The sequence below is a fragment of the Lissotriton helveticus genome, chromosome 3_1 (assembly GCF_964261635.1).
Source record: "Lissotriton helveticus chromosome 3_1, aLisHel1.1, whole genome shotgun sequence".
NCBI lineage: Eukaryota > Metazoa > Chordata > Amphibia > Caudata > Salamandridae > Lissotriton > Lissotriton helveticus.
Window position 1 is genome coordinate 668,522,356 of NC_136061.1, and position 26,300 is coordinate 668,548,655.

Below are 26,300 nucleotides of genomic sequence, written 5' to 3' on the forward strand. Positions count from 1 at the left end.
TTTTGAGGCACGTGATTCAGTGCCTTCCAAGTGTGTGCACTGGGGACCAGGAGACAGGGTTGTTTTTGACCATCATGTCCTGGCTATTTTTTGGAGCATTTCGGGTTTCAGAACTACTGGGGGGAAGAGTAGCAGGGGGCTCTTCTGGGAGGAGGTGTGTTTACAAGACAAAGGGGTGCAGGTATGGTTATACAAGTCCAAGACTGATCAGAGAGCAGTGGGGAAGACACTGCTGTTCTTGAAGGCTTACCCGGTGTCACTCGTTTGCACAAGGTGCTGCGTAGAGAGAGTTAGAGGTGGGCGGTTCGCTCGGGCAGAGTTTTCATACACGGAGATGGGAAACCCGTAATAGCTTTCCAATTGTTATCTATCCTACATAAGGCGTTAACACTATTAGGTTTGGACGCCAGCCAGTTTGGGACTCATTCCTGCAGGATTGGCGCAGCTAGCAGACGGGGTTGGGGGCCTAATAGAATAAGAGAAATGGGGAGCTGGAAATCGGGTTGCGTTCTGGCATATATCAGGGGGAGGGTGATGAAGGGATGTAATGGACAGGTTGTCATCTTTATTCTTTTGCAGGTGTGATTGCCAGTCCTTTGGAGGCCGGAATGATGGTCTGGATCGTGGGCCACTCGTTTGTAAAACAGGAGGAGCGACACGCTAGTGCGAGCTTTCACAGTCACAACCTGGGTTTCAATAAGGACGTATACTCTATCTTGTGGAAAGGAAAATGGTAAATGTGATGGAAGGAATTGATACCATGCTTCAACAAGCTCAAAGGGGGAGGGAAATGTCCGAATGTTCTTATCATTCATTTGGGGGGAAATGATTTGGTGACTCAAAAGGGTTTGGCCTTAATTAAGGAGATGAAATGGGGCCTTAAGCAGGCTGGTAAGTTATGGGTAGGCTGCCACACAATGTGGACAGAGTTAATTCCCAGGAGAGTGTGGAGGGGGATATTAACCCACCAGCCATCGAAAAAGCCAGGAGGAAACTGAACAAGGAAAGGAGGACGTTTTGCAGGGATAACGGTGTTGGCAGGATACAGCATTCAGACTTTATATTTAAGGATGTGGTGTTTTTTAGAGGGGACGAAGTTCACCAGTCTTTTATGGGGATGGAGCTCTACCTTCTTCAGTTGAAGTTAGCACTAGCCAAGGTGTTGGGGGTTGAGTAAGGGGCCCTGAGGAAGGGACTCACTTCTGTTTAGGTAAGACGGGGCGGGGGCAGGACCAGGTGTGTAGTCCCTGGACCTGGGTGGCGGTGGGCTGAGAGGTTGCCAGGATTTACACAAGTTTATTGTTTATCAGTGGCAGTTCAGGCTGAAGGGTAGGAAGTTCATGCCTGGATGACATAGGAAGTTAAAACGTTAGGTAGGAAGTTCAATGAGGTTAAAAGGGTAGTTGAGGTAGGAAAAGGGGAACGTTTTTTAAAGGTCCCACTTTCAGTTGAGCAGCTCTGATGCACATATGTTATTCAAGTTTGAAGAGGTCATCGGGGGGAGGGATCTGTTAGGGGTGGAGAGTGTTGATCTTAGGTGAGTAATGATGTATAGTGAGGATATAGTTTTGTAAGGCAAAGGCCCAGGTTATGTTGTAGTGTGCACATGTCTCAATAAAGCGGCCTTTTTCACACAACCCAGTTGTCAGTGGTCTGTGCTCTCCAGGGGCGTAGCCCAGGCCCCCACAGCCCCTGCGTTGCGTGGGGCCTCAAGCTCCAGGGGGCCCCTGCAGCACAGCACTCTGGCTGCAGAGCTCCTGATTGACCTCGGAGGGGGCCCCTCCATGTGCCTTGCAGGGAGGACCTCTCAAGTTTCGATACGCCAATGGTGCTGCCCCCTCTTTTCCAATGTACACTGGGGTAGCAGTGAGATACTCAGTCACTAAATGCAAGATGTAACTGAGTAAGCTCAGACTAACTTCACACAGGAGCATCAGTGATATACTCTGTCATTTCAGACACGTGGCATCAATGGACCGGCTAGTTTCACAATTATTAGTGAACTGGGTGGGTTGTTTTAATCTTGGAATTAAGTAGTAGTAACCAAATATGCTAATGGTTACACTGCTGTGAATGTACCTGCTATAAATCCAAGCAGCCGCAGGGTAGGAAGTGATGACTCTAACCTCTTGGTGTTGTGACTGACATTCCCTAGACCTGTCGAATAGCCCACGCTGCCAGGAACAGGATGGGGACAAAGGAGTTAAAGGAACAGGGTAAGTAGGGTGTGGCCTCTGTACCTCGATGATCTCCAACATCTCCAGTCGGGTAATCTTCCCGTCTCCATCAAGGTCATACATCTCAAAAGCCCAGTTCAGCTTTTGCTCGAAGCTGCCTCTGGAAGTGACGGATAGTGCGCAGATGAACTCCCGGAAGTCTATGGTGCCGTCTCCGTTCTTGTCGAATGTCCGGAAGGCGTGCTGTGCAAACTTCGATGCGTCACCATACGGGAAAAACTGCAAGACACAAACGGAAAAGCAAGAGAAATTAGATGTGTGAGAGTGTGTTATGAGGTGGAAGAGTGACTGTCAGGTTGTATGTGAAGTGGAGTGAGGGTGATAGTGATTATGAAGACTCACCATGACAGTGCAAGTGCACAAGAGTGAGTGAGTGCGTTGAGGAGAACGAGTACAAAAGTGTAAATGAGTGGCAAAGAGCTAGTATGGAAACTGAATGTACAAGTGCATGTGAGGGGTAGAGAGTGAATGAGTGAGAGAGAGCAGATCTCAGGTGGTTTGGAAAGGAAAGGACAGGCATGAACGTGTGAGTGCAAAGTGGGGGAGAAAGTGAGACTGCAGATGAGAAGACAGACAAAAGAAAGAGTAGACATCAGACGGAGGATTGTAAGCACCCTGGCACAGTGACTCTTCACAGTGATCAATAGTCTCCCCTCATGCGTTGGCTTGCTTCTTTCTGAACAGGTCACTGTTTCCCAAGCCCATCTAGTGCACCACAAATGATTCCTGGCTCTGGATCTTCTGGAGCAGAGATCCCTTTTTTGGAAGTGCATTAACTGACAGCAGCAAGTTGGAACTCTGTAGTGGCCTTCCCACTACTTGGCAGTTCATGCTAGGATGAGGATAAAGTAAGAAAACCCCCATGCCACAGAGTGCTACCTCCTCAAGAGCACACTACTATTCAGATTTCAGATGGAATGAGTTGAACCTAAATGTAAGGGGTTGTGGGTGGTGAATGTTTTGACCCTCTTCTGAAATATCTGGTACACACAGCACGGACCCCGCAGTACATTGCTAAAGACATTGTGGGTACATATGTTGCCCCTTATAGTGTGGGTACATGATTGCTGATGCACATTTTCCCATCAATTTACTCCATATGTTTGACTTTTCAGCCTGCTCTGTATGTGTAGAACTGCACACCAATCCTTTAACCTTATTATAACAATCTTCTATGCTTTTGTCTAAGTGAGTGAGCTGCCTCACTAGGGGACTGCCCAAGCCCCTTACTGTGTATGCACTGACGAGATCTGGGAACACCCTGATCTGTGAGAAGCTCAACTTAGTCCCTAAAGTTTCAAAATGTTAAACATTTTTGTATCCCAATCATAAATGATAAACGATTAGTTCTGACATAGTAAACATAAATGCTCCTTCTTGGTAATCCAAAAAGATTTTTTATGTGCAGAATTGTACATATGCAAATTAATTTCAAACAAATTGATGGGATAACAAATCACAAATGTTTGCATTCTCATCATCCTGTGAGAGCCCAATGCATTTCGGGTCTGCAAGCGACCCTTCTTCAGGGGAAAAGAAATGATCATTAAACATATACAATTATCTTCTCTTGACGTGTCGAATTTGTATTCTTTAGTTCATCTGGCAGGCAGTGATGCTGCAAGCACCGATGTTCCACGGTCAACAGAGCTTCCCAACCGCTACTTCACAGTCGAATTCTCTCAAGGTTTCAGAAGCCTCAACGGCAACAAAGGGTTTCCTGCTATACGCTGGCTCATTCGTGCCGAGTAAATCTCCGAAACAGACCGGGATCATTCCTCATGGCGTTCGATGTTCGCGGTTGAAAGTAACCTGCCTGAGAACTACAAAGGAGTTTCCAAAATTGAGGTTTTTAGCTGAACATTAACGCAATGGCAATTTGAGTGAAAGCATGTAGGTGCTGCCATTGGCGAGTACCTACTCTTCAATGTATTCTCTTTTACTATGTGGGTCTACTTTCTCATAGTCTATATCTTCACTCAGTGGTTAAGTGAGGATAGCCTTCTTCTTGGAGTAGGCACCTGTCAGTAATTGCGTATAGAGTGTGCTCTAGGAAATACAGTGAGTACATATTTAGCTTTTGCATAGCAAGTTTGGGTGCCCTTGACAATCCACCTTGAATTACCACCTTTGAAAATGGGGTGAGCTTTGTGAGATTTAGAAAAAGCTGCAAAGAGCAGGGTAGTTTTGAAGAAGGACCTAGGGCCTGATTTAAATCTTGGCAGAAATGGTACTCCATCGCAATGGCAATGAAGTATCCTAACTGGAAATATAAAGGTCCGCCCGGCAAATTTAAAAGTAGGCACACCATAGTTTGGCAAAGGCGGAAACTACTCCCTCTCCACTGCGGCAAAACCTCTCTGATAGCCTGACTGAGTAAGGGTCGTCGGAGAATTGGCTAACTGCCCCGGCCTTATGTAGATGGGTTGGCTTGTGGTCGTTTTTTACTGGCCAACACCACCATGAAAACCTTTGCGGTAAGGGGCAGTAACAACACCACCATGAAAACCTTTGCGGTAAGGCAGTAAAAACATAAAAATGCCAACTCGCCTTACAAGATGACTCCCATGACAAGGGAGGCATTATTTTTTTTTATTTTCAAAAACGAAATCCCACTTTGGGGTTTTGTTTTTGGATATAGAAAACTTTGTAAATTTACCGTACTGCTTTGTTGTGTTTGACAAAGCCATGTGTCAAAGTTACAACGCATTCACAGAAACAGCTTTGATGCTGGTTCTTATAAATGCTACAAATGTCGGTTGACTCAATCAACATTTCTAAATTTTGGAGCCTCTGCCAGGGTGACAGACTAAAATACTTCAGCACCCTGGAGGAGGATCTCATACATCTTAAATATAAATTGGGCCCTTAGCCCTAGTTAATATAGAACATGAGTGGTCTTTTGATGTCTAAGGTGTACAACGCCTTTTCAGTTTCTGGATCAGGTTGTGGTAAAAATATGGACAGCTCAGTAGTCTGGTTAATGGAAAGGTGAGACTACCTTGGTAAGAACTTTGGATTATATCTATGGACTACCTTTTCTTTTTGCACCTGAATGAATGGTTCTTGAATGGTGAGGACTTTTAATTCACTGTTACAACCGAACAAGGTTATGGCTACTAGAAAATACACCTTCCATGAAAGAACCTATGGGCTGCAAGAGTCCGAAAGGTTGACCCATAAGCCTTATGAGAACTATATTAAGCTTCCACAACAAAGCAGCCGGTGTTCCTGGAGGTATTCCCTCTGAAGTTCCTCCATGAATGCCTTAACAGTGGAGATTTTAAAACAAGATGAGTGTTGCCTTTTCTGCATGTATGCCACAACAGCGACTAAGTGGAGACATTTGAGGTATATGCAATACCTGCCTTCTGAAGGTGTAAAAGGTAAAAGATGATGTCTGTAACTGTAACTTTGAAGGGGTCTAGTTGCTTCAAGATGCATTAGTTCACAAGTCTCTTCCACTTGGCTGCTATATATGCACATGTAGTGTGCCAGCGTGCCTTATGCAGTATGGTCATACACACATTAGGGAGGTGTAGGTAGCCAAACTCTAAGACCTCAGGTGCCAGATAGCTAGGCTGAGCTGTTTCGGATCTGGATGCCTGATTTGGCTGTGCTCTTGTGTGTGATGTTTTTGCCTGATTGGTAGATTTTGTGGAACGTCATGGACATCTCCAGGAACGTTGAGTACTAGAGCTGCCTTACCCAAGGTGGGTCAAGAGGATGAGGGTCATAGACACTTGCCTCTTCTTCGTAACCATGTATAGGATGAATGGGAGAGGAGGAGAAGCAGAAAGAAAATTCCCTAACCAGATCATCCATAGTGCAATGCTTATGGACTGTGGGTGGGGGTGCCTGAAGGTGAGGTTTAGGTATTTTACATTTTATGGTCTGGCATAGAAGTTAGTGGCTGAGGTTCCCCATTGTTGGAAATACCTGGGCAGAACGTGCAGGTTCCCACTTGCTGTCTTGTTGATGCATCAAGCTTAAAAGGTCTGCAAAGTCATTGTTCACTCCCAGCAGGTGTTCTACTGACAGGTTGATATTGTTGCAGCTTTCCCAGTATCAGATTTCCTGCACCTAAGCACGTGGAGGGAGTGCCCCCTTCCTTCTGTATGTAATACATGGCCATAATGGGGTCAGTTTTATGAGGACTACTTTGCTCTGAATACATTTGTAGAAGGATTTGAGTGCTAGGCAGGCGGTCATCAGCTCCAGGTAGTTGATGTGTCAACCCTTTTGCTGAGGGTTCCAGGTACCATGTTGCCTAAATGTGTGCCCCACTGAGTGAGTGATGCGTCGGTGTGGGTCTAAGAAAGACCAGCCCAGCAACAGTTTGTTGCTATTCCAGCAATGAACAGGACGCTGCATGCTGGCTTTTATCAACACTAGATCTTCCCAATGTCCCCCTGTTTGTGACCACTGCTTGCAAGACACTGTAGGAGTAGGCGCATGTGTTGCCCAGCGTGTGCCATAATTGCTACGCAGGATGCCATCATGTGCAAACACTTGTTTGCATTTCTTACAGTAATGTGACAAATGGACTAAAAAAGAGGCAGCAGCTGCTCTAATGCCATTATCGTCTGCTAGTTTGCATTTGCTTTCCCTGTGAAAGCGTTTAGCACCAATCCCAGAAAGGGCCGCATCTGTTGGGTTTGGAGGTGGACTCCTTTGTATTTATGTTTAACTCTAAGTAGTGAAGGCATGGTTACAGTTGTTTGAGTGTGTGTTAAGCATTGCTGCCTGCTGCGCTGCTCTTGATCAGCCATACGCTGTTTTGATGAGGCACTTGTACCTCTTCCTCTAGGATGGCAAGATTGTCTTAGATGAGGATGTGGTGGAGGTTGTATTTAGGGTGAGGGGGTGTTGTGAAATTTTAAGCAGTAGCTCCTCTGAAATATTGTTATAACACATTGGTCTGAGGTGATTTCCTCCCAGCGAGGGAGGACATTGTTTACTCTGCCCCTGCCAGGTGTTGTATGACTGTGGAGAGGAGAAGTGGGTGAGTTCGTGCTTGGGAGTGCAATAGCCATCTCAAGCCTTTCCCTTGTTAGCTTGGCAGCCACCTCTGCTGTATACTCTGCCTGCTTGAGATTTGTGAAAGGCTAGCTGTGGGCACTGGTAGAAGTGTGCTTGTCCTGGGGGTGGTCTTAGTCCTGCCCCTGGGTTGTTGCCTACAAAAGGTGCCCCTGGGAGTTGCGGACTGCAGTGCAGTCCCGAACCTGGCAATTGCAGTGTCATTTTGGTATCCTTTTCCAGAATCTGAACAACTTAGGGCCCAAAACAATGTTCCCCATTGAGTGGGAGGTTGAGGAAGTTTGTTGTACCTCCAGCCTGAACTCCGCAATGCATGGCAGTGGAGTAGGATGCTCCATTACAAGTAGCAGAATTGGCAGCATCAAGTACATATCGGATATTGATGTAGATGATCTTTCCCTCAGTCACTAGTTCTTCCCACCTTTTCCTGTAGGTTACAGGGTGGTACTGCCCCAGGTTCTTCATCTCCTCCCAATGAAAACCATTGTACTACAACAGTAAGCTAACTAAATTGGTAATACACCACTGGATAGTTGCTCCACAGTCACATGTCAGACGGTGATGTTGAGGCGCAAGCTCTCCTTGACCAGGGCTTTATTTGACTCGTGGCTTGATTTGAGGCCTGATTCTTCACTGTGGAGTCTGGGGGCACCCGGCCAAGGATGTAGAGTGGGTCACTGAGAGAAGGTTTGAACTTCTTCTCTGCCCCTGTGTTGTGAACACCTTGTCCTTGGAAAGGATCCCTGAAATTGTCTGTGGCTGACTTTAACATACATGTATGGGATGCATGCATGGAAAGAAACTGAATGTTAAGTCGTGGAGAGGGTCTCCAGTAAAAGGTTGTCCGGTTCCTGTAGGACACATATGTTGACTTTAGGTTGGGGTATCGCCCTCTGAATCATAGCATGATACATGTGATATCATGTGGTGGGAATGGCTTAGCTGGGTAAGGCTCCAGAGGATGGTAATCTGCAGTGGTGACACTATACTCATCCCAGAGATCGTCACCTCTGTCCCAAGAGGGGGCCATAAGGGTCTTTCTCTGCCTGGATCTGAGTAGGAGTGCCCTGACAGGTTAGGAGATTCTGGTGGTGGCGGAAGGGGAACTGAGTATTGGGCATGGTGGTGGTGGAAGAGGTGAAAGGGGAAGTGATGGTTGTGGTGGAGGTGACTGCCTGAGTTTGGGAGGTTGGGATGGAAGACTTGTAGCCTTGTCCTTGTTCTTCTTGGTCATCAGACATCGTGGTACATTGAAGGTGGGCTCCTCCTCCAAGGTTATCCGCTGTTCCTTAGGATCGGGGAGCAGTGTTTCTGACTGGGGGTGGCTTAGTGGTGATCTTGCTAGTTTCTGGGCGAATGAAGGGCCATTTTTGCCTGGGTTTGAGCTCCTCGGACTGTCTTTTTCAGGAAAGGAGCCTCAGATTTCTCTTATCCAATGTCTCTCTGCATCAACTTAGTGCTTAGAAGCCCTCTCAGCATCAATTTTAGTTCTGAAAGGGAAGCGTCATCAGCCTTCATTCTAGATCGGGCAGACGATTGTTGTGACTCAACACCGTTCACTAGAAGTGAGCTTGAAGTTGAAGCCTTCTCTCAGAACTGACTGGAGCCCAAGGGTGGTGGTGGGCCAAGGGCTGGGAGTTTTTCTATCTTGCTAGAGGCCAGACATTCAACTCCAGTGGCAGTTCTGCATGGCCTGGTGGTACTTAACGGAGCAGGGTTTTGTCTCCTGGCTTTGCTGAGCTTGAGTAGTACTCACTCCCCGTGGTGTAGGAGCCCTGCCGGTTTTGATGCGGCGACAACCAGCCTTGGTATTCTGCCTCAGAAGCACTCAAGGGAACCATAAGAGGACCAGGTGTCGGATGGCCGCAAGTATCCCCAAGGAACCCACCTCTTTCTTCTTGAAGCTGAGGGGCTGTTGCTCACTGAAAGTGTTGGGGTCTCTGAGGATGACTGCTGCTGCATTTTGGAGTATGTCCAATGCAGTTCCCTTCAGTACCTTAAGGTCTTCTCGCTACAGCAGGCGAGGCAGCCTTCATGGAGGGGGGGACTCGTTATGGTCAGGAGATAGGCAAAGGTTGCAAAGCCATATCGTCCACCCAAGTATATTTTGCGTTGCACCTTGGACAAATTTGGAAGGGTGTATGTTCCATCATCCTCTTCCAGTATACATTCTCTGGGGCAAGCTCTGTGGACCATAGCAAAAAGGACAGCAGAAGTGCCAGGACATGAAGGTGAAGCAGTTGCAGTCACTGGCGGTAGAGAAGTGTTCTAGTTGGGGTAACCATCAGATATGTGCTGTTCACACTATGATTGTTGTCCAAATTGTCGGATTCGAGGAGTAGAGTGATTACGCACAAAAAAGCAGTGAGGATGGCATTGGTCTTTATGAGTAGTTGTTGATGTCCAAACCAGATGGCGGAAAAAAAACATCTTTGATGTAGGTGGTGCCCATGCACGTTTGTGGACTAAGGGAGGGTAACACAACGTCCCAGGCCTCGAAATATCTTCAATGAAAAACAAGTTGTAATGCGATAAGGTAGGATTAGGCATGAGCACGTGTCTACACCCACATATTCTATGAGAAGGTCGCTACCGAATGACAGTAATGAATTCTTCTGCCTACAGATCAAAGAAATCGATACCAAGCAGTACTCCTTGGAGAAGGGTCCGAGCAGGCAAAAACTAGCCACCATTGCCAATACACTAATTATCCTACTATAGTCACAGTCATACAGGAAGCACATCTTGAAGGCATACCAGAGATGAGACAGATTGGCAGTAGGCCCAATAGCAGCACCACTACATCAAGGCAGAAACCTAACCTAAATAAAATATACTCTCAAACCCCTGGGCACTAGCCAACAACCGTACTGTGGAGCAAGAAATTATAAAATGCCTCAACAGCAATGCCCAATACCATCAAACCCAACGAGTTAACTAGGGAACTATATATGTGACTCCAACAAGTGACGAAAAGGAAAATCACTCAAAAATGGTAAGAAATCATGATCCTGACTCTAGGGGCGCAAATAGGAGGACAAATTCATCACTGACAGAAGATCACTACCTCCAAAAACAAACTAATGGCCAGCGCAGCAACTATCCAAGGACAATCAGAAACAGAGACAGTACAGGACAGAATATAAGGGACTACACCAGATGAAGGAAGAGAAGAACTACAAAAGAGCGTGCCAAAACTGAACCATCCAGATTATTATGTGTAGACACTGTCTGAAAGCATGTGCAATGAAACCAATCATCAGGAGCATGATCAAGATAACCACACCTTCTGTGGCACATCCAAAAGTGTTGAGTTGTGACATGAATAAGGATGACAAGAAGACTCCCTATAGTCAACGTCCTGGCAAGTTCGTAATCAAGAAAACAGCTAGAAGGACAGAAACATCAATAGATACCAAGCAAATGCAAAGTAGCAGGGCTTCAAAACTTAAAGCAGTGACAAATAACCATCTGCAGTAGTGACAGTAGGGCACAGGTGCTTCTTATTGGAAATCTTCAACCCACACACCAAAGTACCCTAGCATCAAAGTAGTCCAAAGTCAGCTCCTGTTCTGAAGCAAAAGGCAACAACATATGGAAAAAGAGAAGCAGCTGACTGAGCAGGGACCATCCTGCAACTCACAACAAAAGCAAATCGAACTCTGAAGATCCAACATATATGTCCACAAGGCGAGGTAAACATTAGAGGTCAACTGCTCCCAAGTCAAAAGGTATTAACAAAGAACAATGGCAGTGGCCCCTATCATGACCACATTAACAGCACCTGCTGGTTTGGGAACAGGAGGCCGCAAACACCTAGATAATGTCACCAGAGTCCAGAACTACAACTGGCAAGGGTCCTTGCAGAGGAAAATCAAGAAGGTCAGAGACTTGCCCTGGAGACCAGATGATGCAAGAGACCAGGGGGTGTATAGGAAGCTTAAAATGGGCAAGCAGCATGCCATAGATCAAACCTGTGTGGTGCACCCTTTCACCACAGTCTGGCAGAAGACTCGATAAAAAGTCCAACATCAGCTATAACAGGTGGCAATGAGCTGGATGTAGGCCTCAACAAGGGCAGAAACACACAATCCTCATTACCAGAAGGGAACGTCAAAGAGGTCATCTCACAAGAACAACTGAACTTCCAGGTCCAGAAACCCCCAAGAGGGCAATACTCTTGACGGCTAACCGACAGGAAAGAACAAGCTTACCCATAGCACAGTGTGCCATTTCAAGGAGGCTTGGACTGCGGCAGGAAGTCCCTCCAGAACTTGTAAAAGGTCCCAAAAAGTCACGAACAATGTCAACGAGCACATTACCATCAACACTCGATGACATTAAACCAGTTTAAAGAAAGGAGCAAAGCACATCACATGGGCCCACATGGGCTCATAAAGCAATTCCAGAAGTTCCCCAAGACATAACACTCCCTTTTAACACTAGGGAATGTAGGAACAGAAGAGCATTTTGCAAAAGGTCTAACATCCGAACAACCATCAGTCAGCCTAGACAGTCTCCCAAACTCTCTTAGGAAAAGTCAGCTATCTACAAAGGGAAGGAATATGCCCTCCTTCTGTGCTTCTCCGCGACCAATCAATTTCCACTCTAAAAATATATTATCCATCAAAAGATAGCCTTGAGGGACCAAATCAAGCACTCCAGCACAGAGTGTCACAGGTGCTCACGGATCTGCTCTTTAAATACACTGTGTTAAATCTGTTTCAAACCATCTCAGCAAAGTAACTGCTCACATAATCTTGAAGGAGCAGAGACACCATCTGCACCCTTTCCCAAAGAGCATGGGAGTAACAGTCCTAGAGGCACATGGTATTACAGGGGCAGGGGCCAAAGCACCAGATGAGAAAACTTTTCTTTCCCATCAATACCCTTCCACTCTACATCCAGTGGAACTGATGAAGATGAAAGGGTTTAAGGAGCTCTGTGTGACTTGTCCCTTTAATCCTGAGCAGAGGCCGGCCTGCTCCAAATAAACTTAACGGATTCTGTCAGCGACTCAGGAAAGGGCAGCAAAGCATCAGCTACTCATGAAAGGGCAGCAAAGCATCAGAAGACGACCCGACTGGAGGACTGCCATCAATAATTAAGTTTAACTTCAATCATGGGCAAAGCAGCCTTGCACAGAGTCTCATGAAAAGAAATATCAGCCAACTGAAGACCCAGAGCTCATTCAGCATCAACTACAGACTTCCTGGATGAGGAGGAGGTAAATCCTTGACAGTAATTCAGGAGTTGGATCCCAAGCAAGGCCAGGTCTGACACCCCCCTCCCAGTCCTGTGCGGGCCTTTGAATTTCATCATCAGCCATCCACCGGAGACTACAGAGATATATCCCTGAACCACACAAGGAACGGGAAGGCTGAGACCTGGGAGAAGACACAGGAATATCAAAGACACCAAGAGATGCTGAAACAGCCAGGAAGCAGAATCTATAGCACCGTAAAGCTTTTGCAAACATGAAAGGAGAGCACATCGATCTGCACTGAAGAGCGTGGAAAAAAATAAACTGACATAAGAGCTGAGGGTAGCACCATACATGGTGCTGTGACATCATATCCAGGAGGTGCCAGTCAAGTCCAAGGCATGGCACCATGTGGAGGCACGAGAGAGCTATTGCAAATTTTCCATATTCACTCTAGTGCCTGAAGGGGATTCCTCACGCGAGGAATCTGCATTTACCAGTATCCCTCAGAATCAGATATTTCCTTATTTTCCTTCTCTTTATCCTCAAGACAGAAGCGGTATTTCGGTTCCATACTTAAAATAAATGACTGAGACTACTTAATCCAAAATATCCTGTGACTGGCTCATATATCCAATTAATAAAAGAGCTTCCCAAATTTATTATTGATGGGAAAGAGTTTCTTAATAAAACTACTGCAACTAAAGACTGCCTACCTAAGATTATTTCCAATCAGTCTGGAGAATTCATCAAAGGCTTGTTGTAAATTTATAAAGTACCTCAGACCAAAGTTGGTTACCCAAGTTTCTCTACAAAAGATGAAAGATGTAAAAATACATAATGCTCATTAACCTTGTTTACGAAGGTGTGTTTTACACTTTCTGTGATTCCCAGTGGGTCGCAAATAGATCTACCTCATGAATTTTAATGAGGTAGGTCTCAATTTGCGACCCATTGAGAATCGCAAAGATCACAGGGATGGTGGTCAGCAAACCACCAAGTCGGTGATTGCTTTTAAATACAGCAATCTTTTTTTTAATGCAGCCCATTTTCCCTAAAGGAACAAGCATTGATTGGCAAAGTCAATAGATCTCGCCTATACAAGAGCTATTATCTTTGCCAATATGTTTTAGCAATGTTGTACACCAGAGTGACTGCTGTTCAGCATGGCTAAAAGTTAGTGGAGTACAGGAGAGTGGCGTGGAGCGGAGTGTCATAAAATGGAGTAGAGCGAAATGTTAGGGAGTGGCATACAGTGGCGTGGAACGGCGTACAGTAGAGGTGAGTATCATGGAGAGGATTGAAGTGGAGTGTCATGAAGATTACAGTGTTGTGGAGGGAGTAGAGTGTCGTAGAGTGGAAGGGCGCAGAGTTGAGTGTCGTGGAGTGGAGTACAGTGTCAGAGTTGAGTAGAGTATCGTAGAGTGGAGTGGCATGCAGTGCTGTGGAGTGGTGTAGAGCAGAGTGGAGTGGCATAGAGGGTGTTGCAGAGAGTGGAGTAGAGTGTTGTAAAGTGGCGTAAAGCAGAGTACATTGTCATAGAGGGGAGTAGTGTAGAGGAGAAGTGTGTCACAGAATAGAGTGGCGTACAGTGGTATGTAGTGGCACAGAGGGAGATGCGTAGAGCATTGTAGAATGGAGTAGTGTCATAGAATGGCAAAGAGTGTAGTAGAGTGCTGTGGAGTCGAGTGGAGTAGAGAGTCAGAGTTGATGGACCCCACCTTCAATCACTGGTTCAAATTAAGCACTGGGTTCTCAGATCTGGCAGCAATGAAAGAACAGACGTTGTAACAAATCCCGACCCCGTCCTATATTGAAGCCTTTAACTTTACAGGAAAAACAAACATAGATTTCTGGACAATGACAGGAAAAATATAAGTGATATTGTTGCTGTTTACACTTCACAAGTTTTACTTTTTCCATTATCTTAAGAGTATTTTCTTTTTCCAGGATGTTGTGGTTCTGTAGTTTTTTTATGTAACACATGAATGACTCTTTTTTAGTGGGTGCTTCAAATTCGCTTGTAGCTGTCTGGGTGAGGTCTGCATGTGGGTGGATGTTTATAATGGCCCAGGAAAGAGGGCTCTGGAGTTCAGGCTGAAAGCAATGTGGTTTCTCACGGTGTCTGTCAGTAGGATTCCCACCTCGGCTGGGTTTTACCAGCTTGGCCGGTGTTTTTCTATGGCAACCAGTAAAAGAAAAAGGTGGCAACCCTACCTGTCAGTGATTCATGAAGGGTTGCAGAATACATAGGCATTCAATACATGGCTTCTCTGCAGTATTGGTCAGGTGTGGCAGTTGCGTAATTGTGATTCTGTGTGACAGTGTGTGAAGGGTGTGGTGTGTGGGGGAGGATGGTGAGGCGAAATAGAGGCATGGAATTAGGGTGACCAGATTTTGAAACACAAAAAATGGATTTTCAACAAACAGAGATGTACAAGTACATTTTTGCATTGACTAAAGGGAATACAATGACTCACCTGACAGCGGTCAACAACACAAACAATGCTACTGTGAGGGAATTAAATTCAACTTTTAAAAGAATGCCATCTCTGTTAAGCAAGTTGCTTTCTGCAATAGGCTGCTAACATTTTCTGCACTGCGACACATGAAAACTTGCCTCCCTCTGATTTAAGGCAACCCTGCATGAAAATCAGGACTGGTGCTATATTTAGTGAAATTTGCCAGGGCAGGTGATGAAAAACATGGACCCTGCCGCCAAACGTAGGTCGGCTCGTCACCCTAAAAGAAGTATGTGCCAGAGAGTTAAACGGGGATGCTGAAGAGAAGAGAGATGAGTTGTCAGATATGCAGACGTAGGATTTCAGAAAGATGTGGAGAGAAACGACCTAAATGTGTAAAAGAGACTACAAGGGAAAGTGGCATGAAGGGGAGACACTACGTAGCCCAGTGTTCCCTCATATACCTTAGTAATGTTAAATTCACAGCCTTATTTCTTCAGAATTGAAAGATTTTTTATTGTAACTGTTCACAACAAAATGTTCCTTGTTATTCATTTATCTAACACTGGTAACAAGCATAGACAAGCCCATGGATTGCTTTAGGTTCATGTCCGTTATTAAGTGCTATGTCTGGATACAAAAGGAGAAGTTTCTCAAGGAGGCACTAAAATACTAACTGCATAAGCATGGTATGAGAAGCAAAGAATTTTCGTTCCATGTTTTACGCGACGCCCCTTAATTACATGGGTCACTCCTCTTATTCTTTAGTTTCTTATATCATGTTAATTTTTTTAGATTTCCTACATCCCCTCTTTTTTCCATCACACTTAAAGCCCCGGGGCCAACATTTCGGTGACAAAAGACTATAATGACAGCAACTTTTCACAAGGAGTATGCTGGACTCCTGAAAGACTGTAGTAATAAAACAAACAATGAATCCCTACAAACATAATGAGACTAATGAAGAATCAAAGAAAGAATATCCGCATATAGAAAATCCGCAAAGCCCTAATTTCGATGCCTGAAATAAAATTGCAGTTGATCAATACCACATTCATTGTTACCCTAGCATACAGTTATCGTGCGCACTCACGGGACATTCACATTTCTTAAAAATATCACGTACATGTGGTTGTTCTGTCACAGTCTCGCACAATGAAGTAAAATATGGACTATTCTGGAAAGCAACACTCTGTGAAAGCGTAAGCTACACTGTAAATGTGATTATTGGGACGGGTGAAAGACTTCAAACAAATTTCAAAGCTACCTGCTGCCAGCCTGGAAGTTAAGGCCAATTGCATAGTTGTCCAATGAATCTTTCATGACAGCGACAAAAGGAAATGTGTTGCTATAAAACAGATCATCTAGTCGTTTGTTTCTTCCCATTTGATTTATTTTCAGAAAATATGGTTTTGAGGTCACACATATGTCAATGTATATATTCTCAAAGATGTATTTCTTAAAATCATACTAAAGAATCAACTCTAGTATGACCACCAATTTTAAGAGACTGTGTGGGGAGGTTAGAATGCCTCTCTTGTTTTCGGCAGATCATCTGTGTTGTATGTTTGGTAACGGTTCGGCTCCCTTAAAAAAAAAACTTGTCATTCACATAAAGAAAGTAGAGTGTGATTGTAGGATTGTGACATGTCAACAGCCAAACCCATGTTGCTTAGAATTAAAGGGTCGAAATCCTTCATTGTTCTAGACAACTGGCTGAGTCGTGACAGCTCTTCGTGCGCTGATGCAAGCTGTACAACACGAGGCTATTTATCCATTTATTAATTACTCATAGTATATTCTAACAAGGAGGTGTGGGAGGGGCTGCAGTGCCTCATGCGTTCCACGGCAGAACAGCAACAGGGGTGTATGTGGGGTGGTCATACCACACTTGGAGGAGGTGGGAGGGATGAATGCTGCGTTAAAATGCAAGCAGCTAAGAGTGTCAACACCAAACATAGGCAAACAGGAACACAACCAGAAAAGAAAGAAAAAAAATAGTCTCCCAAAGAACACAAACAACTAAAGTGTAAAGATACAGTACTTGGTCCCTGCTCCTAGCAGGAAAACGAAAGAGAAAAAGGAGGGACAAAGAGGCAGGACTGACGACTTGCAAGCAAGGATTTTTAAAGGACACAGAAACAAACAAATGAAAAGCAGAGTTATGGTTTTAAGCTCACAAGACAGGTATAAGCTAAAGTATATACAAGAGGTCTTGAATGCTCAAACAAAAAACACATAAACAACCAAACCGTAAAGATATACTACTTGGTCCCAATCTCATGGAAAGATATGAAAGAGAAAAAGGAGGGACAAAGAGGCAGGACTGACCACTTGCAAGCAAGGATTTTTAAAGGACACTGAAATAAACAAATGAAAAGCAGAGGGAGGGCTTTGAGCCCACAAGACAAGTATATACCGAAGTATATACAAGAGGTCTCTAATGCCTGACTTAAAAAAGAATGTGTTTAAAAAAAGGCATTCTGTTTCATTTTTGAAGAGCGGCAGTGGTCTGTAGGACAACTGCCTGCTCTTTAAAATATATATGTTTCATTCTCAAACAGGAAGGGTCACCCGGGACCCCTTACCTTTTACGAATGGCTTACCACCATCTTCGAGTTGGTGGTAAAATGCATATGTTTTCTGACCTCATTTCGGTTGCAAAACATTTGTACATCCACATTCGAATTGGCATTAGGAAGCAATGCCCTAAACATGCCCCTTCCAAATACCAATTCACAATCCCAAATTATGATTCAGTAACAGGTTACGGAATCGCAATTTGGGCTTTGTACATTTGTGTTAAAAAACAACCCGATTCTGCAAATCCAGCTGTTTGTGAACACAAAAAAACTTCATACATCTGGCCACTAGCTATTTAATACAGATATAAAAATTTGTTTTTTCTTATCCCTTACATGATGGCTCCAATGTTTATATAGGAGATGCGAGACCCCTTCTTTTCTACTCATAAGGAAGTTTTTTTTAGGAATTGCTGCGCACAAAGTACTTTATTAGAGCTCACTAGGTGTTGGTTCATAACTGATATAAAAGCACAATGATTGAGTCTGATCAGTGCTTGTTATGGTGTAGGTCACTGTAATTAATTTCCCTTGCTTACCTTCTAAAAGATGGTCCCCTTTTAGTATGGGAAAAGTGAGCTACTGTCTAATGCTGTGATGTATCACAGAACAGGATTCTTTAATGGATCATTTAATGTTTTAGCATCTTGTCTGCGCTCGTGGCTTTGTGAGAGCCATGCCGGGTTCACCTGTTGTTGGTTTATCTGTGACATATAGGCTGGTAAAAAATATTGTGAGCAGGAAGACATTTGAGTTAGAACCCCTGATATGGCAAAGATATGATAGACAATAATGGAACTGTGTTGTCCTTTTTTGAGTTACCGGAGCTGTGCTACGACCACTTTTGATGAGAGCACTACATTTAACTTTTAAACTGAGGAGATTTCTTTTTCAGGAATTCAGAATCCCTCCAAGTCTGAAGAAGAAGGTTCAGTGTGAGGTGAGCCATTACCTGTTGAATAGTTTGGAGCTGCCTGATTTTTCAAGTAAAAACCAAAGGAAATGATAGACGGAGCGTTGACAATACAAGCACTCACCCCCAGTCAACTGATCTGGGTTTAATCCATCACCGTTCTTTAGCCCACTCTGCCACCCCAGTTCAGACATGGCCATATGCAAATCAGTCTGACCCTGTGCCTCATGGGAACAGTCCAGCCCGAACTGCCAAGCCATGCCTTCCCTGGACCGGAAACAAGCTACAGAGGACCGGTTTCTGGCATTTCAGCCTTCTTCAGCCCGGCTTGCTTGAATCCAGTGGCAAAGTGAGCAAGGACTCACGTCTGAGCATACCCTGCCAACTTTTGGCGAACAAAGAAAAACCAAAGGAAACGATGGACGGAGCGGTGACAATACAAGCACTCAATATTGTGAGCAGGAAGACATTTGAGTTAGAACCCCTGATATGGCAAAGATATGATAGACAATAATGGAACTGTGTTGTCCTTTTTTGAATTACCGGAGCTGTGCTACGACCACTTTTGATGAGAGCACTACATTTAACTTTTAAACTGAGGAGATTTCTTTTTCGGGAATTCAGAATCCCTCCAAGTCTGAAGAAGAAGGTTCAGTGTGAGGTGAGCCATTACCTGTTTAATAGTTTGGAGCTGCCTGATTTTTCAAGTAGGCATTATGTGATGAAGATAACAATGAGAGGGCTACCTTTAATAACAGTTAAATAGCATAACTCTTGCAAATCTTCAAGAGAGATAATATGTACGACCGTAGAAGAATGTATAAAGTGCTATACTAGAAAAATGGACTTGGAGAACTCTAAGACTTACTGAGAAATGTGAGCATGTAGGGTACTGGAGCATGATTCTGCAATATGAATTAATGGGGTTGTTGGTTAGAATTTAATCACAATCAAGGTGAGTATTTCACGAGGTTTGGTGTTAGAATGGCAGTGTTTTTAATGTAGTTCACTTTCATTATAGACTGTTGGTCACATTTTAAATTAAATTTAATATGCTCAATAATGTTTCTCATAAGAAAAATTTGAAAATGATATTGTGTAAAAGTATTGTAGAAATGTAAATTGATTATGTGTGAAATGAAAAAAAAAATCTATTTTCCCATTGTTCCCCTCGAAAATGCTTGAGTTACATGCCAGGAAATAATCAAGTTTTATAGTCTGTCCTGAAGAAAGTAGTTTCAAATGGTTTGGTAATTGTCTGTAACATAGAATTGACGTTTTTAAAAAGAGTTGTCTGTATATGGAATTGTAGAGAGTGTATGAATCACAAGTTGTGTAGAATACTTTGGTGGACAGGAACTCACTATTTTAAACTTTTAAAGTATGTGAGTATGTGTCAATGGTTGTTTTGTGAGTGACTGATTTTGTGTCTAGTAAATATCTGTTGGACATTTTTGGAACAGGCACTTACTGGTTAGCTGAAGGGATGTCCCTAGCCAGGGAGAACCTATCGCTCCCGTCATGAGTGGGTAATTACACTCCGTGTGTAACCTGTGCTCACCTTTGGGTAGCTTGGCACTGAACAGTCAGGCTTATCACAAAGGCAATGTGTAAAGCAAAGGCACAGCAATTACTTGCGATAAATACACTGAGCGTCACAAAAGAGACTTCACACAGACTGTATGTAAATAACGTTTGTATTCAACACACATGTTACATTTTTATAACATGAACATCTTATACGTTTGGGCATAAAACACATTTGGAAATAATACTAGCGGAACAAGGCCCACTCGTATTGTTATGATATCAATAGTATGAACACTGTGGACAATTCTGAATCTAATTCCCTCCCCTACACACAGAGCACCCTTATGCATTACGACACGTTGCCCCCCCCACCGGCCCACCCTAGCAATCCTGATAATGCAATCCCACACATGTTAGGGTGCACCCCAGGACACTATATAAAAAATATGTACATACATGAAACTAGAACACTTTTTAGCAGCACCCCAGGACTGAGCCATGCGATTAAACCCAATGTCAAATTTATTGTGCTTTTGGCAGGAAATCAACAAATACAGCGTCCCCGGCGGCCAGTGTCGTGAATTACAGGTGGTTCTTGATAGTCTCCTACTCACACACACTCACTCTGCACCACTGCAGGGTGTGACAGATATCAGCCCAGTCCGTACAGACTGCTCTTGCACACATTCACACTCAGCACCCCAATGCATGCTACTGGTACCCAGCAGGTCAATGGATAACACAGTATTTTCAGCCTCCGTGTCCCCTGCCTCCTTTCACCCTCTGGTTCACCCTGTCTGTCCTATACTCCCAGATGGAAGATAACTAGCCCCTCCTCCTAGAGGCCGCACACAGCCTAAGTCACATTTAGTCTTGGTCCTCAGGAAGCACGTGAGGATAAGTAGCACATTTTAATTAGGATGTAGACGTAAACCAGGGCCGTTTAGCAGCCACTGGGGAAGTTCACCTACAGGTCTCAAAAAGCAGCGGATTCATGCAGTCTCTTGACCCGCTTCCGAATTGTCTCGTAAGCGTTCCTTCAACCTAGTCAATCTCTATCGCTACTAACTGGCACCAAGATGTCTTTGGGAGGGGCCAGGTGTGGAGAGGGCAGTTGGTCCACCGTGCTGAGGGTCAAAGGAGAACAAACGGTGCATTGGGACTAACACTGGGAACCTCTCTGTAGGAGGAGGAACCTCACCTGGTACACGATCCGGGTCATACCCAGGCAATTCGGGGACAACATCTGATGTGCATTGGTATGGGTCACACCAGACACTTTAGGTCTCAAACACAGAGTTGCACACAGCAAAGATTTGGAAATTCCCTACCTCCCTGAAAATGAGGCACAAAGTCTGTTGCACGATGACACAGGTTGCACCAGACCAGTCCAGTCACACACACACATGACCAAATTCAGCAGAGCCACATGAGGTAGAAAATGGCACTACTAGGAGTACACCCCTGCCTCTGAGGGTTGCACCTTGTGAATCAGACACCGCACGCAATGAGCATGCACTTTGTGTGATGCACAAGAGAGATGCCACACGATCGACGAAATGGGCCATGCTGGGTCTCGCAACTGGTAAAACCACTCACCACCAACCAGATGCTTATGAGTGTCAGGCTCCCTGAAGTACAGAAATTGTACACCTTAGATACGGGCAAGATTTCTGGGGCCCACACTAGACAATATGGTCTCTAGGCACACATCTTAGTTCCACGCTCACACTACACTACCCATTGGGATTCAGTAGCTGATGTGGCCACCGCTCTCCAGATGTTACAGGTAGGTGGTGTTGGTGTCTTGCATGAGATCTTTGATTTCCCTGAGGTCTCCGGGAGAACAGGAGACCTGGCGACAGGCCCTTGAAGAGCTCGTTTCAGGATGCCACACTTCAGCAGATCTTCGGCCCAGGACAGTCACTATTCCAAAAGGGAACGCAGCCCCCTTCAAGGGCATTAATCCTCCATGTGTACATTACATTCCTCTGGCAGTGTGACCACGCAGTCCGGGTTCTCCATTCCCGCATCTCCACAAGTTTATCTCACCCTTCGTTAAGGATGGCACCAGTAGCTATATTGTTGGGTGCCTTTGAAGTTGGGGGGGTTAGGTTTTTCCCTTCGAACCACAAATGTCTCTCCTAAATTGTAGGCCTGTCTGCCATGGGGCCATGGAATGTACATCTTAATCATTAGTGGGGTCATAATCTGGCCCCCAGAGTCCAGGTGTTAAAATCTCTCCCTCCAATCTATCCGATTTGGCACTCAAATGGTCATTCTAGTGGCATGCCTATGTAAATTGATACTTGTATAGCGCACTGAGGATCCTCCACGCAACTCGCCACCTCTATTGCAGTCCTCTATTATGGAGACAACAGACCCTTCGCAGTCCACTACTGGCATTTCATCAAGGGTAATTCCAGATCAGGAAGCATGCACTACTCATCAACAGATGAGTTGCCCAAGAGAGGACCATCAATCAGCCTATAATGGCTTAGAAGAACCAGCATTCAAACTTCGCATACTGACGTGGAACGTGGCAGGGCTAAGGCCCAAGGTGGTACTCCCCCATTGGATCCAGTATATAGAACAATTTGATATCTGTATTATACAGGAAACGTGGGCTACTGCACCTGTTTTTATCCCTGGCTATGTTACGATAAGCGGCCCAGCAGTCACCACTAGGACAGGTCGACCGGCAAGGGGGCTGTTGATCTGGGTTAAGATTGACTTACATTACAATGTACCATAAGAGAGATTAAGAATAATAGCCTGAACATCCTTGTGATCAATCTCAGGGGTAGGAATGGTAGGGAGTTGGACAGTTACACTGGCTATGCCTGTGGTGTCAAGGGGGGCTCAACCCAAGATGACTGTCTTGAGGAAAGAGAGTCCTTATGCCCTCTATTAATAGCAGGAGATTTTAACACTACCTATGAACTGATGGGCCTTGAAGACTTAACAGAGAATGGCAGGGTAGATGAACTGTGGGATGTTCCCACCCCTGACCTACAACCAATTTAAAAATGGACACAGTCTGCCTTGCAACTTCAAGCTTTAACACTTGCAAACGGGCTTAGGGCAGCTAACAGTCATACGAACTCCGACAAGATGGGGCAAACACTTTCAATAGAACTGCCAGCATGAGCCGAATTGACTATGTATTAATAAACCGGAGATTATGGTCCGAAGTGTTGGACATGGAGGTAGGAGTAACCACGGACAGCGACCATAACCCGCTTAATCTTGCCATGACCACCGTCTGGACCAAGAACACCAGCAGCTCCGGCGCAAAGCTTAAGTCCAAGGCCATATGCCCCACGAACGATAACAGGCGCCTTAAGTGGGCGCGCTTAGCTATTGATACCAGCAAACTAAAGCCATAAAACAAGCACTTACAACTTACAATTTACAACTCCACGATATATGAGCTCCCAGCAGTCACGACCACCGATACCTCTTTTTTCACCCAGTTAGCTTCTCATTTCAGCCTCCCGAGTTCTAACCACAATAAAACACCAGATAACTCCCAATTCTCCTGGTTTAATAAAAAATGTAGGAAACTGCGGTTAGAGTTGGCAGCTGCAATCAAAGCAAATAATGTAGCAGACATTAGACCGACCAGGAGGTCTTACAAGACAGCACAGGCAGAAGCAAAAAAGGAGTGGGCTGAGAACTGTTGGTCACAGATTCGAGATGCATGCCAAAGGAAAGATTCTCAGCAGTTCTGGTTGCTTGTTACCAGGGGTGATGTTGAAAAATCTAAACCACCAACTAATAACATAGCAGAGGCTGTCTGGTTCAATCATTTTTCAAAAGTTTATAAGAGATCTGGAGAGACAGATACTGAAGGCTCCTTCAAGGAGCATATTAGTTCCAGTTCAGCAGTGATTTATTCTCCCTGGATGAAATAACTCAAAGCATTAACCCCATAGTTAAAAACAAAGCTTCCGGTCCTGAAGGAGTACCTGGAGATTTCTTTCTTATTGATGTTCTGAATTGGTCTATCTATATCCAAACACTAGTGAATGGAATTGCTGCTGGGGCCCCAATACCTCCGTTATGAAAGGGAGCTAAGGTTATCCCGGTCTTCAAGAAGGGGGATTGTCACAGTCCTCCAATTATAGGCCTATCAGTCTAATCAATGGTGTACAGAAGGTTTTCTCCTGTGCCTGTCTTAACAAAATCACTGACTGGATGGAGGAAAAAAGCATACTATCCCCCTTCCATGCGGGGTTCAGGAGGAAAATCAGCACCATTCACCAGGTCTTTCGTTTTACCTTGTTGGTTTTGACAGTGATATTAGAGCAGGACAGTCTCTACACCGCCTTATTGGTTTAAAGTCAGCCTTTGATCTTATCTCCAGGCCCAAACTATGGCATGTTCTATATGATCTGGGGCTTCCATCTAACATCATGGCACTTTTAATCAGATTGCATGAGGATAACTATGCAAGGGTGTGCTGGGGGGACCAAGGGCAGCTATCAGACCCAATTATAGTTGTCAGAGGGGTACGTCAGAGCTGCGTTTTAGCCCCCACTCTATTCTCGCTCTTCATTAATGGAGTGGTGAAACATTTAGCAGAGGTCCACGCTGATGCCCCCTCAATGGGGGGAGTAAAAACAACTACTCTATTGATCCCGGATGACACTCTGCTGGTTTCAAAGACCCCCAGTGGCCTTCAGCTGCAATTTGATCGTTTTATGGCCTTTTGTGGATAGAGAGGGCTTGCGGTTAATACAAAGGTCATGCTGATGAACCCCCACAAATCATTCAGGGGCAAACAATTTCGGGGGGGGGGACTTCTCTGGAGAGAGTTGACACTTTTGAGTATCTGGGCATAACCCTCACGGAGAAAATGTCTTGGAAACACCACATTTCAAAGCGAATCCTTCAGCAGAGCAAAACCATGGGGGTACTGATTATGGAGCATAGGGTTTCGCAAACCAGGCCGATAGCAGGCCCGCTCCAGATATACAATCAAAAGGTGGCAGGCTCAGCTTTGTATGGGGCTGAAATCTGGGGGTTTGACAATCTAAAGGGCCTTCTTCGTACAGAAAATACATTCCGGAGGTCGCTCTGTTCACTCCCCCAGAGTACCCAGCGTCTTCCGCTAAGGTTTGATATGGGCAAAGCGAAGGATACGCCCCCTTCTCTTCTGGCTGTGTTTAAAACAAACACCTGAGCTTACCCATTACGCGTCCGCTCTTCAAGAAGTCCTCAAGTTAGATCGGTTCAAAAAAACTAGGCGGTTTAGTAACATCCACTCATTACTTTCCACTATAGGCATGGGGAATTAGTGGGACGAGTCTGATGCCACCTTGCAGCCTAGTAGAAACTATGTTAAGACACACTATTGTAATTGGGTAGAACAGGGAAATGCCACAAACACAATATGAGGCCGTATTACATCTGCATTCCTAGAGTTCAAGTCGCAAGGCATGTACGAGCAGTACATGAAGGTTGTCACGATTCCGGCTGATAGAAAGTTGTACATTCAATTCAGATTTGGCACCCTCCCTCTGAAATCGTTTACAGCGGCCTGGCAGCTGGGATCCTCGGCCGCATCATGTTGCTGTCCTTGTTGCCCAGGAGTCCCCGAGAAGATCAAGCACCTTTTTTTGCATGTCCCCTTTACAAAACCCCAAGAGCCAAATGGTTAGCCCCTGTCTGCAGGGAGATGGGTACCCGAATCCATCAAGAATCACTAAGTATTTAAAAGACAGATTCAAGAACACTAATAGCTTGTGCAGCAGCCAAATTCTTGGGGAAAATGCGGTTTAGTAGGAGGTTTGCATTTCAGAATGGGTAAAAAGCATTTTTAGCTTGCATATGGATCTTTATTTGTAGCTAGTTTTTAACTATAATTTATATTTTATGTTATGAATAGCATTCGAAATTATGCCTAGGTTACTGAAACCAAGTACAAGGGTCACCTGTAAAAAATCTTTTGAGCACTCCCTGTACTACGGCGCTATGGATCAACAGCTCTTTTAGATATTGTTGTTTCTTTGTTAATGGAGCTAAGGCTCATCTCCGATGGAGCAAAATGTTCAACAATACAAGCTGTGCCCTTAACGTTTTCGCCAATATGCTTGCTACATTGTATCCTTGCATCTGAACGCATTTGCACTTCCTCCCATTTCCCCAAGAGCTCTAACCGGTGGTCTCCTCCCGAGTACATTCTTCTTTAGGCTCCATTTTTTTGTGTGATGACTTTTACCAATGCATTGCTTTTATAAATTACTGTTTTAATTTCCAGGCTCGCTGTTTTAATTGATGGAGCTATTTAAATGGAACATGAACGTTGTACTCACATTGTAATAATAC

General features: G+C 44.7%; 1 protein-coding gene across 1 annotated transcript in view; it reads right to left on the reverse strand.

Moving 5' to 3' along the window:
• Positions 1–26,300, reverse strand: part of HPCAL4 (hippocalcin like 4) — a 103,893-nt gene that overhangs the window by 23,472 nt on the left and 54,121 nt on the right. Inside the window, exon 3 of the mRNA XM_078680773.1 lies at positions 2,241–2,456. Within this exon, the coding sequence (XP_078536899.1) occupies positions 2,241–2,456 (216 nt within the window). The remainder of the gene's footprint in view (positions 1–2,240; positions 2,457–26,300) is intronic.